Source organism: Hylaeus volcanicus, chromosome 4, assembly GCF_026283585.1.
Source record: "Hylaeus volcanicus isolate JK05 chromosome 4, UHH_iyHylVolc1.0_haploid, whole genome shotgun sequence".
Taxonomy (NCBI): domain Eukaryota; kingdom Metazoa; phylum Arthropoda; class Insecta; order Hymenoptera; family Colletidae; genus Hylaeus; species Hylaeus volcanicus.
The window spans coordinates 14,293,321-14,306,645 of NC_071979.1; the positions used below are offsets into that span (position 1 = coordinate 14,293,321).

The 13,325-nt window shown below is 32.5% G+C and overlaps 3 protein-coding genes across 4 annotated transcripts; 1 reads left to right on the forward strand and 2 right to left on the reverse strand.

Annotated features, from left to right (window-relative positions):
* Nucleotides 1-27: 27 nt before the first annotated feature.
* On the reverse strand, nt 28-4,855 carry LOC128874534 (uncharacterized). Of its 2 annotated transcripts, none has more exons than XM_054119350.1 (3): nt 4,286-4,855; nt 2,510-2,640; nt 28-2,251 (listed from the first exon to the last, which is right to left on the reverse strand). In XM_054119350.1, the coding sequence occupies exons 1-3, from the start codon at nt 4,304-4,306 to the stop codon at nt 2,143-2,145; spliced, it is 261 nt and encodes an 86-aa protein (XP_053975325.1). In that variant the 5' UTR covers nt 4,307-4,855; the 3' UTR covers nt 28-2,142. The 2 variants fall into 2 exon arrangements, with proteins under 2 accessions (XP_053975325.1, XP_053975326.1); XM_054119351.1 differs by lacking the exon at nt 4,286-4,855 and adding an exon at nt 3,115-3,214.
* Nucleotides 4,856-7,952: 3,097 nt separating this feature from the next.
* LOC128874533 (peptidoglycan-recognition protein SA-like) lies at nt 7,953-9,643 on the reverse strand. The gene is made up of 4 exons (XM_054119349.1): nt 9,395-9,643; nt 8,759-8,972; nt 8,419-8,537; nt 7,953-8,342 (listed from the first exon to the last, which is right to left on the reverse strand). Exons 1-4 carry the CDS (start codon nt 9,447-9,449, stop codon nt 8,158-8,160), a joined length of 573 nt encoding a protein of 190 aa, XP_053975324.1. The 5' UTR covers nt 9,450-9,643; the 3' UTR covers nt 7,953-8,157.
* Nucleotides 9,644-10,463: 820 nt separating this feature from the next.
* LOC128874530 (WD40 repeat-containing protein SMU1) lies at nt 10,464-12,990 on the forward strand. Its single transcript, XM_054119344.1, has 7 exons — nt 10,464-10,617; nt 10,692-10,758; nt 10,861-11,004; nt 11,122-11,879; nt 11,954-12,055; nt 12,135-12,471; nt 12,670-12,990. Exons 1-7 carry the CDS (start codon nt 10,592-10,594, stop codon nt 12,766-12,768), a joined length of 1,533 nt encoding a protein of 510 aa, XP_053975319.1. The 5' UTR covers nt 10,464-10,591; the 3' UTR covers nt 12,769-12,990.
* The last annotated feature ends 335 nt before the right edge of the window (nt 12,991-13,325 follow it).

The following is a 13,325-nucleotide window of genomic DNA, read 5'->3' on the forward strand; positions in this document are numbered from 1 at the left end:
ACGACATGTTTTAATTAAGATTAGACATACTCATTCTGTTTGGAGTTCGGATTGAAAAATGTAAAAATTAAGTTGGTTCTTCTTGTCCGAAGAAGATCTGTCGGGAAGAGTAGTTGGCGTAAACGAAATAATCGTAACACTGAATGTTTCGGTTGTAACAACGGAATTTAATGTTCGTAAACGTAACTTAAACTTAAACTTTATACGTTACTAATTAATAAACAAAATTTAAAAAAAATCACAGAATTATAGTCTTGGCTGATTAATCGATTAATCGACTTATAGTCCAGTGTCCCAGATGCTAGATGTTGTCCAGCCAAAGAATCCGGAGTTATGGATGTTAAGTACCTATGGGGAGAAAGGGCTGAAAAATTGAACCCATTAAAAAGAGACTGTATCCGTGCAGTTCTGTCCTCTTCTGTTCCCTCCCAAGCATCCCTTGTTGACAAATTGCTATCGGGCATGGTGGAAGCACCGAATGTCCATGCTCCTATTAAATCATTTTGATATTTCGGAGTGTCTGTATTAACGTTTAGAAGTGGACTTATATATCATCGAACTAAGTTCCGCAGATAGAGATGCAGCCATTGCTTCATTCCTCATTGCTTCGTCTTGTGATAGGAGTTTTCCCATACTGTCAACCGCGTTACACATCAACCGAGCGGATTCAGCATACACCTGTGTTGTAGTCCTAGCTAAGATGTATTGTGTAAAGTTTACTATATGAGCCAAGACTTGAGCCTCTGTATGGTGTTACGTACAGAGACTTCACTCTGTTTCGTTATTTTCATCAAACCTCTCCTCCGTGACATTTGCCCTTTCGAGCGGATGTGGCCGCGGCCCTTCGATAAAGTTTTTACTAAGAAACTAGGTTACTTACTAATCCTAACTATTTTCGTTGAGTACCTATCCTATTGAATTATTAAATTAAGAAGACCCACAGCAATACACCTTTACCGCTCGTGGTGTATTGCATAGTAGAAGTTACGAGGCCCCAACTAACGAATCCTAGTGGCAACCCTACGTTAGCCATACGTAGGCGCGTCCACGACATCCAACCTCCTAGTGGCAACCCTTCGTTAACCATACGCTGGCGCGTCCACGACAACTTTCCAACCTCCTAGTGGCAACCCTACGTTAGCTATACGTTGGTGGGTCCACGAAAGCACATCCCTGTTAACAAAATTGTCCAAACGATAACTATCCTCGGCAACGCGGCCGAAACAAGCCTCTCGACTCGTAACAATGGTATCTCTTTTTATTTCCAAGGTAAACTGGTATGAATGTGGCATTAGGTATGGTAATGTACTCGTCATTGTGCGATGCTGTTTCGTCCACACACACCAACATAATATTGAGGCAACCCCCAACGTGTACATTGTGTGCTGCAGGTATTGCTGATGGCTGCACGGCTAGTCTATTCTTGAAAGTTTTTGTAGAGTAGTGAAAGTACTTAGACTTCCATACATAATTCGATCGACCTGCCCATACCGTGGTTGGTAAATACATCATAATATATTCAAGAAGCCATGGCATCCCTAACATATGAGAAGTAACTGGTATGGCGGTCCAAGATGAGTCAATGTGGTCGCTCTGAAAGTATACTATGTGTGGGTCTGAGTTGAAATAGTGATCCGCACCTCGCGCAATGTCTACGAATGCCGGTAGTGCAGCCGCCATGACTCTGATGTTTTGTGCCTTAATGTCATCTGCATGAAGATTCATTCAATTACTCATTCTAGTAGTTGTATGTTTAAGATAGAACTTCTGAAATAACAGAATTTGTATAAAATTGTTGTGTATAATAATAATAGTTTTTATTTCGCTTATGTAGACGTAATAGGCTTTCAATGTCGTTACTTTTTGTACATAGGACTATTTCTAAGAACTAAGTATAGGAGAAGGAAGAATTATATTTTGGTCGTTATTTTTGTTTTTCTGAATAATGTAATTTTATTTAGCTTCAAAACAAGATTATTCAAATTATCTGTTTTAAGTATTGTATAGAAATGAATTTTTCAATCAAATTGATTTACAATGACGAATCACAAAATGAAGTACATGGTTGTTAAAACACACAAAAGTTATAAAACATGATAATTTTTAGATGTTTGTTGATGGATTTGTAAATTTGGTATGGTTTTACCACCAACCACCTCTTCCAGTCCATACTCTTCCTCCCAAGCCCCAACCGCTTCTCCATCCACCCCAGCCACCATTTCTCCATCCATAACGCCACGGTGTGGAATATCTTAAACAAATTGTTAATAAGTGCATGAATAAACAAATTCTGTTCTAAATTAAAAGAAAAACTATTTAAATAAATTTTAATTCCAATCATAATTTTTGTTTGCTAAAAGAGTCTACTAAAGTATATGTATTATTTATTTTAAGAGAGTATTAATTGACACGAATTAAAATACGCAGATTTCCTTTTACAATTATTATCATATTTATTGAAATTAAAAACTTCTATGACTTTTTGTTAAATTATTTTATTTAGATTTACCCCCAGCCGCTCGCATCAGCATCTAAATCGTTGACCTTGTTTGCGGGTGGTTCAATTTCCGCTTGAGCGGGCTCATTGTTAGGTTTTTCCTCCAATGTTGCTACCAACACCACCATCAGGAGGAGAAGAGCCTAAGTAAGAAAAACAGAGACAAAAACAATTTTATATATTAATTATTAAAACACATGTATTTTGAAACAGCTTTCAAATTATCGCGCTAAAAGTGCAAACAAAGTTTGCGTTCACGGAGCGGGGAACCATCCCCGCCATGGTGGCGTCACCCTAGCTCCATTTCTCCCTCTTTCATTCGCTAGTCTCGCTTCGACGGCACCACATGTGTTTGAATCGCGTCGCGTTAGAGTTCGAATCATCTTTCTTACAAGCAAACATTCTCGTTATTTATTTGTGCGTTTCCATTTACATGGAGGCTTTGAGAATTGCTGCGTGAGCTGCTGCTGATCAGACTATAATAAACCCCAGAATTCAAAACCACAGTTAACACACAAAACAAAAAGGTACACTGCCAGGCACATTCACATTAGAGTATTATCAATTCAAACTCGATACAAAACTAGAATTTACTGTAATTTAAAATAAAAATTTACGTTCTTCAACATTCTCTTTAAGGGTGCGTAGGAGACCGAGCAAAACTCCGAGTTGACTTCAGAGACAAGATCTATCTCGATCTATCTACCCTTGTCCCGGAGCTTCCTACTTTTTCCGCAACTGTCGCTGAAGTCAACTCAAACTTTAAAATTTGTTTCGTTAGTATTGTTGATTTATATTAATAACTTGAACTACATTTATCGACACTTTGTATAACGAAATGAAACAGTATTTTGGTACATTGTAGCACACATTTTTCTCCAAAATGTACTTTTTGTAAAGTACTTTTCCATTACTTTTTACACTTTTTGAAACTTATCCGTGTAGTAAATAGTAGATATCACAAAACAAAATTCGCGTAATACAACTGGGTCGTTCTATCCTAGTAGAACTAATGACGCTTTAGGTCCCAAAAACTCGTTTCTTAATTTTTGAATTGTCCAATAGAAAATTGTATGACTTGAGTAGTTACATTATAATATTTTACTGTAATTATTATTTAACTTTTTAGAGCAATTAAAAAATACTTGTAGAAATGGGTAAAATATCTTTACACAATTATGGAAATGGGAAAACTATTTTTTAATACATTTTAAAATCCCTCTTAAGAAAATATTTGATTAATTTCGGTTAGTAGAAATCTTGGGCGCTCTAAAAAAGAACAATAATAATTTCTTTTAATAATTTTATCTGAATTATACAACAAAATTTTAATTATTCTGTGAAGTTCTAAATTTTTCTTAATTTTATATCAAACAACTAATTTACTATTCATACAGGCTATGCTGCAAATTTGTCCCTGGACAAAACTATATTTCATACGTGGAATTTTTCAAATATGGCGGTCGTAGGATGGTTATATATATTATATGTAATCGCGTTTTCCATATTTTCAATATATTTCCTTGTTCGATTTTCTAAGTTTGAATATTTATATTATTGTACAGTTCATTTAATCCACAATTTTCAAGATCGAATGCCTAAGAAATAGTTAGCTTGTCTAACATTTCACAGTCGTTTTAACAGCATAAAAATAAATAATATTAAAAAGAATGGCAGGATAAATACATTTTCACAATAATAACATTTCGATCTAATAAAATATTTAAGAAAAGAAAAAGGCTTCACGACGTTATTACGTTCAGATTATTTAAACAAACCCAAACTCACCAAGTGCACTGGTCGTAGCATGGTGACTGTGAAAACTGAGATCTGATCGGTCGGGATGGGGTTTATATACGCGTCTTCAAGCACAAAAAATGACAAAGAAGCGCCGAGACCACGCAGCTTAAGAATCAATTGGAATAACAACAACAAAAAAACAGATAAAAGAATAAAATTTGGAAATTCTATATGGGCAGCTCAACAACATTTATGAAACATTTAGCGAACATTCAAATCACTTTTTACTTGCAATATTTCCTAATTTAATTAAAAATTATTTCTTTAAGTTCTCAAACACAATTAAATCGTTTTCTATTCTTCGTATAACAAATTTTGTGCATGCCATATTGTCCTGAACACATGCCCCACAGTAGACAAGTTAGTTAGGTCTATTATATGCCACAAAAAAATTGTTTAAAGATTATTCCAATACAAATTGAAAATTAAGGTGTGATTTTAATGTTGGCTACATTTTATTTATTTCATTATTTAATTTCTTTTTAAATAGTGTCCATTATGCTTATACACAATCCGAGGTACTTGAAACAGCATACCTAAATTACTCGTTTATAGCTATTAAAGACATTAAATATTAAAAAAAAAACATCTGTTTTTGTTTTAAGTGGAAGCCTCAAATACATTGCAAAGTTGTTGGAGACAAGTAGAAGACTCTTGAGTACCACGACGTAGACTAGTAATTTACTAAAAGTACTTAAATCAGTTAGATTAACAGAATCGATTAAAGAATAAAATTTGGTAATTTTATATAGCCTGCTCGATACATATTCATCATACATATTTAACCAACATTCAGAGTCCTTTCCGCTTGGAATATTTCTATTTCGTAATTTAATAAGCAATTATTTTTTAAACGATGTTTAAAAATACTTTGCTTATTTCATTATTTCAGTTCTTTTTAAACACAGTTCATTATGTACATATAAGGGGCGAGATACTTAAAATAACATATCTGAATTGTTGCTCATAGGTCATTACATTTGCTTTACGAATTTTCATGAAAGGACAAATAAACACACGTACTCTTTCACTGAGAAGAAGTTGGTAACTTTGAAATGCCCTTGAGGCTGGCACATGAAGCCACAGGAATCGTAACGCGTGATGCACTTCTCGACATATATACGTGCATCTTTGTTGTCTGTAAAAATAGAGTAATTCAGGTGTGCAGTTTCAAGAGCTTTGTCCTGTGTATCCGTGAGGTATGTGTCCATAGGCATGTACAGGGTGTCCCAATAATGTTGTAACATTGAAACGGGTGGTTCGGGAGGTGATTTGGAACAACTTTTTCCTTAGCGAAAATGTTGTTCGAGGCTTCGTTAAGGAGATATTAACGAAAAACGTCGACCAATCAGAGGGCGCGTATACCGTTGGAACGGCCGCGGTAGCGACGGCTACGCGCTGAGCGGCCGCGTCAATGTCCTTCGATGCACGTCGAGTCACTTGTTCACGTACGAGCGCGGCCGCTCAGCGCGTAGCCTTCGCTACCGCGGCCGCTCTAACGGCATACGCGCGCTCTGATTGGTCGACGTTTTCTGTTAATATCTCCTTAACGAAACCTCAGACAACATTTTCGCTAAGGAAAAAGTTGTTTCAAATCACCTCCCGAATCACCTCTTTCAAGGTGTTACAACATTTTTGGGACACCCTGTATACATATACATATATACATGTACGTGTAAATAAACGTTTACTAATTTATATGGGATTTCGAACGCGACGTAGATAATGGGAAATACTAGTTTCATTTAATATAACATTATTCCAATTAATTTGGAACAAAGCAGGGGTCAATATATTTAAACGAATACGCGTCAGTTTTCAAGGTAGGCCAGTTACATTCCAGGTCTCTTAAAACACAACTGGTTTGCGTTTTTCTGAGGGCAGAGATAAATATCGTCATCCTCTTTTTTTATCAGCGTGCTAGCACTGCTGGATTCTGATTTTGCATAAAATATACTCTGGATTCAAAGAAATTTATTGCTTCCGAACATTCGGCCCACATTTTAAAATCGAGGGAAAATAAAGACATATTTGAAATGGGGGATTGAGAATATTTTTAATTTCAATTAACAATATATATATTGTTAATTGAAATATATACAATATATATACAATATATATACAATATATATATATATATATTGTTAATTACTGTAACAAATGATTAGGTGATTTCGTTTTCGATGTGTAGCTTATAAAGTATCTAAATCGAATTAAGTATTTCTAGAATGTTTGTTTCGTCGTATCTCGAGAACGTATTCCAATAAATTTTTTTTTATAGACGTTTTTACATCTCGAAGGATGGGCTACTTTTTTCTATTTCTTTTTTGTTTTGAGAGAATAACTGCAAGAATTTATTTGTTTGTGCTCGTGCAAAAATGACGCACAGTCTTGTTTAGAACGAAGCATTTTCTATTCCTAAATATATTATTTCAAAATTAATGAAAGTTATATGTACTTTATTATTATTTTATAACAAAAAATCGAACGAGTATTATAATTTACGTGAAACGGTCCTATATGACCTAATAAAAGTTATAGAGGGGTCACACACCGAAAGATACTTAGAAGATACAAGATTAGGACTACGGGTTAACCCAACCTGCTTTAGGTGCGGGGAGGAATATGAAACCCCGCTGCATGTGATAAGACGGTGCAAGGAGCTAGAGGACACCAGATTAGAGATTTTCAGGGCCCAACACCTGGAATCTACTAATTTAGTCGAGTTAGGGGTAGGCAGATTATTACGTTTTGCGAATGAGGCCGGCCTATCTCCATCTCACATAGTATAATGCCACACGTATGGGCCCAAGTATTAGGTTGTCCCAAAAGTTTCTTTCGCTTTATTAATAAGTAATATATGCACAATATTTAATATTTTATGTTACATTACTGAATTGTGCACGATTCATTTTGCTCCATTACTGTTACATCACGAATATCTATGAAATTAGATTGTCTATTTATAGAAACACGACCACATAAAATAATTGAGTGCAACTCGCGAAAGAAACTTTCGGGACAACCTAATACAATGGTCTATGTCTGGAGACTGAGTGTTCGAACTGGCTACCTATTTGCCTTCATTCATTTATTCATTCATTATAACTTACGTTCTAAACAGAAATGGCAAACTGGATTTTTTCGATCCCAATAACTATCGCGTATATTTCATTATTATTTTTTAATAAGTCAAATAGTTATCATAGTTTGTTCGTCCTAAGTAAAAATAGAAAATTTCTGAGTTCTACAAAGTCAATCAAAATTACGTACATTTTAATCGTGATTTTAACGGGAAAAGAACATTTTATTACTTTTATTAGAAAAGTGATGAAAAAAAATATATATGAAATAAGTAAACATAGAAAAGTTAATTTTTATGTGACAGAATCACGAATTATTATGTAGTAAAAGTGGGGAAAAAGAAACGAAGTGTAGAATGTAAAAGATTATGTTTTAGATCAAAAATATAATCCTTAGAGCTTACTTTAAGTATCCAAGATATAATTATTAGAAACCTGGAGTTAAAGTACATTTTACAGTTACAGTTACAAGTTATAACTGTAACACTTATAACTCGTGTGAGTATAAAGTTGCCTACAGTTAGGAGCCTTTCAATTGGGAGTTGGAAGGGGAAAATAATACGTAATTACAATTTACTTTGAATATAGCATTGTTTATTTGCCGGTCTCATCTTAACCAGATCATTACGAACAAATGATAATGATTTAAAAGTATCTTAAATTGAGGTTATGTAATGTAACTTTACTACTTATTTATTACATTACTAAGTACTAAGATATTGTAACTCTACTACTGATAAATAATTAGTACGTAAAAGTGATGTACGAAAAGTTAAGTTAAGGTGTATCAACCCATTCTGGCCAATTTTGAATTTGTCCCATGAGTTCAAGTCCAGGACTTATAATGTTCACAACTTGTCTGGCTCCGATTACACGAACATTTTCTCTAAGTATTCCTTGTGATTTGCCGCAAAGAATCAATTTGTGTGCTGCTTCCATCATCTTGTCGCTTGCAAGTTTTTCTAAAATTAAAAAAAATTATTGAACAGAGTAGAGTAACCTAAAATAAGAACCAACCTTAAATATTTTATGAAATACCATGAAAATTTCCTATGAAGGCAATTCCAATGGACCTTTTATTATATCCATAAGTATGAGCTCCTTCTTGGTTCCATCCAGCACCTTCATATATGTTTCCATCGCCACCAATTAAGAATCTGTTTAATGAATTAAGAAAATATATCGTTTTGTACATTTATAATTCATAAATTTACTGAAAGATTTTTTGAAATTAAATTGGCATAATAGTTGAGTTATTAATCATTGATTACTTTTAATGTATTACTATTTAAATTGTGATACAAATAGTATTATGCTCTATCTCAGGAAATAATACATGTGTTTCTTTTTTATACTATATATCACAAAAGATACTTAAGAATATCCAATGTCAGTCCATCCAAGATCATCCATATGATAAGAGGCAATAGCTTGAACTCTCGCGCTACATGTAGCCTTGGTGTCACATTCTGGAGTAGCTGTATGATGAATTACAACGTAAGGAATGGGAAGAATCAAGTAATTCACATCTGTTGTTCCTCTCCTACCCCATATGCTCCGTCTAATTATTGTAGGGCAATTTTCAACTGTAGCTGCAAATCGTGAAAGTGACTTTAACAATAGTGAAGCTAATAGTTTACATGCATAAATTATAATATAATAAATAATTTATAATAAGTGCATTGTAAATTTTAAATGACTCTGTATGCATAAATATTAATATTTTGTACTTTAGAGAATGGATAACCAAATTTTATCTTATATAAGGTGTTCCATCACAATGTTTATGTTGCTTTTAATGAAAAAGGAAAATATTCTCAAAAAGACGTTATTTTCTTTAACAACTATAGCTAAAATTAATTTTGAATTCATAATCTATAACTCGAAAACCATTATCAATAAGTAATGAACACATATAACAATGGACATGAAGACAGCATAAAATGGACAATGATATTTAACAATGGTTACTACTAAATAATTTTATTGTATTTGGAGCTATTTAATATCTTACCAGCAATGCAGATATGAAGAATAAAGAGAATAATGGTAAACATCTTCCCTTCCATTTTTAAAAAATTGAAGTACGTAATAATATTATAATATTGTTTAAAATAATACTCAATATTGACAGATATTTGCAATAAAATATATGATAATTATACACTTAATAAAGTATTGAATTATTAATTGTTGAAATATATAGATAACTCAGCAAATGGAGTTCATGGTCGATCACCTTTAATCTCTATCTATATTTTTTTTTTATGAAAACAAAATAAAATGAATTTTTTCAAGAAAAAATGTACGTATGTATTGCATATTATAACTAAATATTTAATATAATAGATTCTGTGGTTAAATAACATACCAAACATAATATGAATAATTATAATTTAAAAATAAACATTTCCCTCTTATAATGTTTCATACTTCCATGTATCGATTTCTTTTAATTATGAATTTGAATGCTAGTTTTATATGTTAAAGTGTGTATACTGAAATTATGTTTTAGTTTACATACTTCAATATAATTATTAATGAAACTTTAGGTATTTAATTCAAGTAATCATCAGTTAAACCAATCGTAAACAGTTTTCTTTATTATACAATTCGATTATACAGTAATTAGGCTGAAGACATTTTGTACATAACAATTTTTAAATGAATACAAATGTAATAGTTTTGTCTTAGAACAATATTAACTTTAGACAAACTTCTGTAAGCGTACAAATTTGAATTATTGTAAAAAATAAATCTTTATGAAATATGCAAATAATTTGTATACAAAATATATGTAGGTATGGAGATTTGAATAAATTAAATATAACTGACATAACCAAATGCTATAACCTATATAATAGAGTAGCGTTTTCAAAATTATATTTTATGAAAAATTGTAATCAAAAATTTAAAAAGATGTAGTTAATTAAATAAGTGTTATATATTTATAGTGTTCAAAACTTATGTATCAGTAAAATTTATAACATTATTTTTATCGCCTTTTGGCGGATTTAGAACAAACTTTATGAAAGTTACTATATCATGTCACTAGATAAATCACTAGTTTTTAAAACCATTATCAGCACCCTCACTGTGATGAAAATGATAATACTTCATCGTTTGTCGACATAACCTTAGCAAATGTTATTTCTCTCTTAAATATAAATATTTACCTTCGTACGCTTTACCATCCTGGATATTATAAAAAATGTCGATTGAAATTGAATCTGCTGAGTAATTACTTTATATTTATAAATAAAATTAGTTATATTAATTCTCATTAGTCATATTGTACCATTTGTTTTCAGTGTAATTCGTTTAATACAACAGTATCTCAAAGAATCGAATCTCGTTAAAACATTACAAACATTACAGGTAATTTTTAGCAATTTGTATGTATATAACTGTTGAATTAGAAATAGTATGTAATGTTTGTTTTGTTTTATAATTAAAATCAATCAATGTTTATATTTAAAGGAAGAGACAGGGGTGTCGTTGAATACAGTGGACAGTGTAGATGGTTTTGTAGCGGATATAAATAATGGACATTGGGATACTGTATTAAAGGCTATACAATCATTAAAATTACCAGATAAAAAGCTTATCGATTTGTATGAACAGGTTTGCTATTGTATTTACAAAATGTGTACCATGATAAGAATTTACGCAAAGTAATATATTTTACTTTTTAAAATTTGTTCAGATTTCATGGTATATTATACCTCTAATGGTTTGTAGGTCGTTTTGGAATTAATTGAATTACGAGAATTAGGAGCAGCCCGTTCATTATTGCGTCAAACAGACCCCATGATTATGATGAAACAACAAGAACCTGAAAGATATATTCATTTAGAAAATTTACTTGCACGCTCATATTTTGACCCTCGCGAAGCATATCCTGATGGAAGCACAAAGGAAAAGCGAAGGGCTTATATAGCTACAGCTCTTGCCGGTGAAGTGTCTGTAGTACCTTCTAGTAGGTTACTTGCGCTATTAGGACAGGCATTAAAATGGCAACAACATCAGGGTTTATTGCCACCTGGTACTACGATAGATTTGTTTAGAGGAAAAGCAGCAGTGCGAGATCAGGAAGATGAGAAATATCCTACACAACTTTCGAAACAAATTAAATTTGGACAAAAGTCGCATGTAGAATGTGCACGTTTCTCGCCGGATGGTCAATATTTAGTTACCGGTTCTGTAGATGGATTTATCGAAGTCTGGAATTTTACAACTGGTAAAATTAGGAAAGATCTAAAATATCAAGCTCAAGATAATTTTATGATGATGGAACAAGCAGTATTATCGATGGCTTTTAGCCGTGACAGTGAAATGTTAGCTGGTGGTGGACAAGATGGAAAAATAAAAGTGTGGAGAGTACAAAGTGGACAATGTTTGAGAAGATTTGAGAAAGCACATTCAAAAGGTGTTACATGTCTTCAGTTTAGTAGAGATAATAGTCAAATTCTGTCCACATCGTTTGATACCACTATACGGTATGTGAAAATAATAATTACAATAAAGATCTGTTTTCATCAGTGTTATATTATACGCCACATTTATAACATAGGATACATGGACTTAAATCTGGAAAAACGTTAAAAGAATTTCGAGGGCATGCTTCTTTTGTAAACGAAGTAGTCTTTGCACCAGATGGACATAATATAATAAGGTACACACAGTTACGAATTTAATGTTTGAATAATTTCATTTTAGAAGCCTGTATTAAATTTGTTAATTATATTGATTAGCGCATCTTCGGATGGGACTGTAAAAGTTTGGAGTTTGAAAACAACAGAATGCATAGGCACGTATAAATCTTTAGGAGCCGCAGATTTAACTGTAAATAGTATACATCTTCTGCCTCGCAATCCTGAACATTTCGTCGTGTGTAATCGTTCAAATACAGTCGTTATTATGAATATGCAAGGACAAATTGTAAGATCGTTTTCTAGCGGTAAACGAGAGGGAGGTGACTTTGTGTGTACAGTAGTAAGTCCACGCGGTGAATTTATTTACTGCGTTGGCGAAGATCTCGTGCTTTATTGTTTTTCTACATCATCAGGAAAACTTGAAAGAACTCTTAATGTAAGAATTTCATATTTGTACACGTTATGTTCAACTAATTTTTAATTTAAAAGTTATTAAAAATTGTTTTCATTCGCATACTAATATAAAACGAATTGTAAGTGAAACAAATATTGTTTCCAAGCGATTCTATTCTTTGTATGTAGAACAATTTACTCTATATCGTTTTGGTGTTATTGTATAGTTTGTATGTTTCAGATACATGAGAAAGATGTAATAGGTTTGACGCATCATCCTCACCAGAACCTTTTATGTTCTTATAGCGAAGATGGTCTTCTAAAATTGTGGAAACCATAAGACTGTTAAAAAAAAAAATCAATTCAAGCTCAAATGCTTTTCTGTAACACATGTAACAATATTTATTTTGTAATACAATTCTTATATGTTCTACGTTTAATCATCTCCAATCATAAAAAGTAATTTTTATCCATAATCTTATAACAACAATTTTATCATGTAAAATTTTTATTATGATGTAATAAACCTGTGGTACCGATAACATTTATTTCACTGCACTATCTGGAACAGTTTATTTAGCAATGATTGTTTAGTGGAAATTATCGAGTTACTTATTCACTGGAAGAATATTTAACTCCGGATTTATTTTCCCTGATTATTTAAACCTAATCAAATGTTATGGTCTCCAGCGCGGTGTTGAAGGTGTCTGGGTAGATACGCACATGTATATGTAAGATAAAGGGTGTAGGATGCTGGGATGGGTGGCTGGCTTGGTACCTGAGTGTTATAGATGGTAATAAGTCTGTAGATATCTCTCGTCACGTAGTACGAGAAACCCATGGGTGTTGCATGGATGTTGTGGTAATTGGGTTTGAGTAAATAAGCAATTATTATAT

Bases quoted from the DNA above. Each gene is read 5' to 3' on its own strand.
- LOC128874534 (XM_054119350.1), bottom strand. From the start codon at position 4,306: ATGCTACGACCAGTGCACTTG. The intron at 2,641-4,285 runs GTGAGTTTGGGT...TTTCTTACTTAG, and splicing joins TGCTACGACCAGTGCACTTG to GCTCTTCTCCTCCTGATGGT. The intron at 2,252-2,509 runs GTAAATCTAAAT...AATTTGTTTAAG, and splicing joins GCTGATGCGAGCGGCTGGGG to ATATTCCACACCGTGGCGTT.
- LOC128874533 (XM_054119349.1), bottom strand. From the start codon at position 9,449: ATGGAAGGGAAGATGTTTACCATTATTCTCTTTATTCTTCATATCTGC. The intron at 8,973-9,394 runs GTAAGATATTAA...CACGATTTGCAG, and splicing joins TCTTCATATCTGCATTGCTG to CTACAGTTGAAAATTGCCCT. The intron at 8,343-8,418 runs GTATTTCATAAA...TTTTAATTTTAG, and splicing joins CTTCATAGGAAATTTTCATG to AAAAACTTGCAAGCGACAAG.
- LOC128874530 (XM_054119344.1), top strand. From the start codon at position 10,592: ATGTCGATTGAAATTGAATCTGCTGA. The intron at 10,618-10,691 runs GTAATTACTTTA...ATTTGTTTTCAG, and splicing joins ATTGAAATTGAATCTGCTGA to TGTAATTCGTTTAATACAAC. The intron at 11,005-11,121 runs GTTTGCTATTGT...AATGGTTTGTAG, and splicing joins TTATCGATTTGTATGAACAG to GTCGTTTTGGAATTAATTGA.